Source organism: Vigna umbellata, chromosome 4, assembly GCF_029865625.1.
Source record: "Vigna umbellata cultivar VRB3 chromosome 4, Vumbellata_1.0, whole genome shotgun sequence".
Lineage (NCBI taxonomy): Eukaryota > Viridiplantae > Streptophyta > Magnoliopsida > Fabales > Fabaceae > Vigna > Vigna umbellata.
Genome location: NC_142168.1, coordinates 74,504,788 through 74,507,172, shown reverse-complemented (window position 1 = coordinate 74,507,172; position 2,385 = coordinate 74,504,788). Strand labels below are relative to the sequence as shown.

The 2,385-nt window shown below is 44.7% G+C and overlaps 1 protein-coding gene across 1 annotated transcript; it reads right to left on the bottom strand.

The window, feature by feature from the left end:
- Positions 1-733: 733 nt before the first annotated feature.
- Positions 734-2,153, bottom strand: LOC148201289 (protein MITOFERRINLIKE 1, chloroplastic-like). The gene has a single exon (XM_088111951.1). It carries the CDS (start codon positions 2,079-2,081, stop codon positions 981-983), a length of 1,101 nt encoding a protein of 366 aa, XP_087968077.1. The 5' UTR covers positions 2,082-2,153; the 3' UTR covers positions 734-980.
- Positions 2,154-2,385: the final 232 nt, after the last annotated feature.

Below are 2,385 nucleotides of genomic sequence, written 5' to 3'. Positions count from 1 at the left end.
AACAATCCCACCCCCCAAAAAAAATTCACACATACTTATGATATAAAACTGTGTCCAACACATTAATTCAGTGTCCAACACATTAACATAATTATGATATATATGAACAAAAATGGCCAATGGAGTTTTAAAACAAGGACTGTACGCCACATGAAAGAGTATCTCTATCTCAGAGTAGGACAAGTTTCAATTCAATAAATGTATGGCAAACTGTTCAATCCACAAGACTATGTCCGATAGTCAATATAAAAATATAAGTGTGAAAGGAGCAAAACAACCAAAGAGTGTGACTAATAATACAATAGAGAAGCAAAAAACACAAAAACACCAACAAGCATTCGTTATGTGACCAACTCATATAGTCATGTAACATGCACGCTGAAACTCATGTGCCTTATGTTAAACAAATCTTAGAATCACAGTACCCTAGAATCATCATGCCTGAGCCGATCCTAAACTTCCGTCAAATATGCCATAGATCGGTAAAAGCAGTTAATTTCTTTTGGTGAGACCAGAGGATTATAGACTAAACTCAAAACCCACAGGTGAAAAACCAAGAGAGCTAAAAGAGTGATATGAGTAGGAGCCTCAAAACTCCTAAGAGAAGCCTAAGAGTTAAAACTGTAACCAGCCTAAGAATCAGCAACCTGGTTTGTTTCTTCAAGAACATGGCACTACTGAAGCATACCATCAGCAACATGTATTTTTTAATTTGAGAACAGCATCATGCAGATGAGGAAAACTATTATAACAATTATTATTTTAACAACTTTATGTGTAACCATTAACAAATCTCAAGCAAAAGGGCAATTACGAGAACATTCAAGGACTTACATTTGTATAAGCCACTTCAGTAGCCCAGTTTCCATAACAAAAACTTGCTACTAAAACATTCTACAAGAAGTAACTCAATGAAAACCCAAAACACAAATCCGAACATAAATTAAGCAATAAAGAACAAAAATAGTGAAAATACTAACTCAGGCAGTGGAAACAGAAACTTGAGTTTCCCTTTCCCTCAACTCCTTCCTCCTAAGATACTCTCGCAAAATCCCAAGCCTCGCCGTCTCAAAAGCGAAGTAACCCAACGCGGAAAAGCACGCGCTGTGAAGCACCCTAGGTCCCATGCCACGTGTCAGCCCCACCCACCCTTCCTCCTTCAAAATTTGCTTCACCGTCGACGAAACGCCGTCGTACATAACCGCCGCAACCTTATTCACCCCCTCGCCGCGAACCTGCGTCATCAACCGTGTCTTCACCACGTCCAACGGTGTTGTAACGGACGCTGAAATCGCCCCCGCGAGTGCCCCACACAGAACGCTCTGAACCGGTTCCAAATTGTTCTTCTCCGTTTTCTGAAGCACCGCAGCTTTCAGATACTCAAAAGAAGAATAACTCAGAACCCCTGCCGGTAGGTTTCGGAGCAATGTCGCAGAGTATCCAGCATAGAGGCCCATAACGCCGTCGTTTTGGAGAATTTCCACAAGGACTTGCCAGGAGCGTCCCTTCGCGCCAGCTTGCATTCGCTGCGTGATGAGCTCCTTGGGTACCATGATCGCCGATGAGGCGATGTTCCCCATGGCACCTGCGGTGGGAGGGATCAGTACGGCAGGGAAGTTTTCGAGTTTGCCAAGGAACGATTTGCCGAACTCGCAGGTGCCGAAGTAGACGGCGGATGAGGCGGTTGAGCCGACTATGACGGCTGAGATGCCGCTGTAGAAGCCGAGGAGGCCGCTGGACTGGAACGTTTTCACGACTGCGTCGAGGGTGTTTTTGTAAATTCGGGCAGCACCTTTGGTCTGCATCTTGGTTTTGATGGTGTCGAGGGGGAGGAGGCAGACGTAGGTAAAGGCGCCAGCGAGGCCTCCTGCGGCGGCGCCGATTAAGGCGCGATCAAGGAGAGGGAGGGATTTGAGGGGCTGGGGTTTTGGGTTGGGCCGGGGCCATTTGACGGAGGTGGTGGAGGCGAAAGGGGGGAAATGGGTGAGGAGGGAGGGGAAGTCAGAGAGGCTTGTGGAGATTGAGATTTCGTGAGGCTTCGGAGAAGGGAGGCCCAGAGAGGAAGAGACCCTGGCCTCCATTGGAGAGTGAAGAGAGTGGGAGTGGTAGTGTTTCTGAGGTGAGGAATTGAGATTAAACGCAGAAGAAGATGAACCACGTCGTCGTTTTTGTCTCTGCAAAAGGAGAATCAAACAATTCGTGTCTCTAGTCCGGTGAAAAAATTAGTTAACTTCATAACTTTCTGTAGGTTATTTTGTTTTTTCTTTCAACACATTTTTTTTTATTTAAGCACTTAAAAGAAATGTAATGTTCTCATCTCCTCGAATTTTGACAAAGGTCCTACAAAATTTCATACATGTACATTTCATCAATAATACATTAATT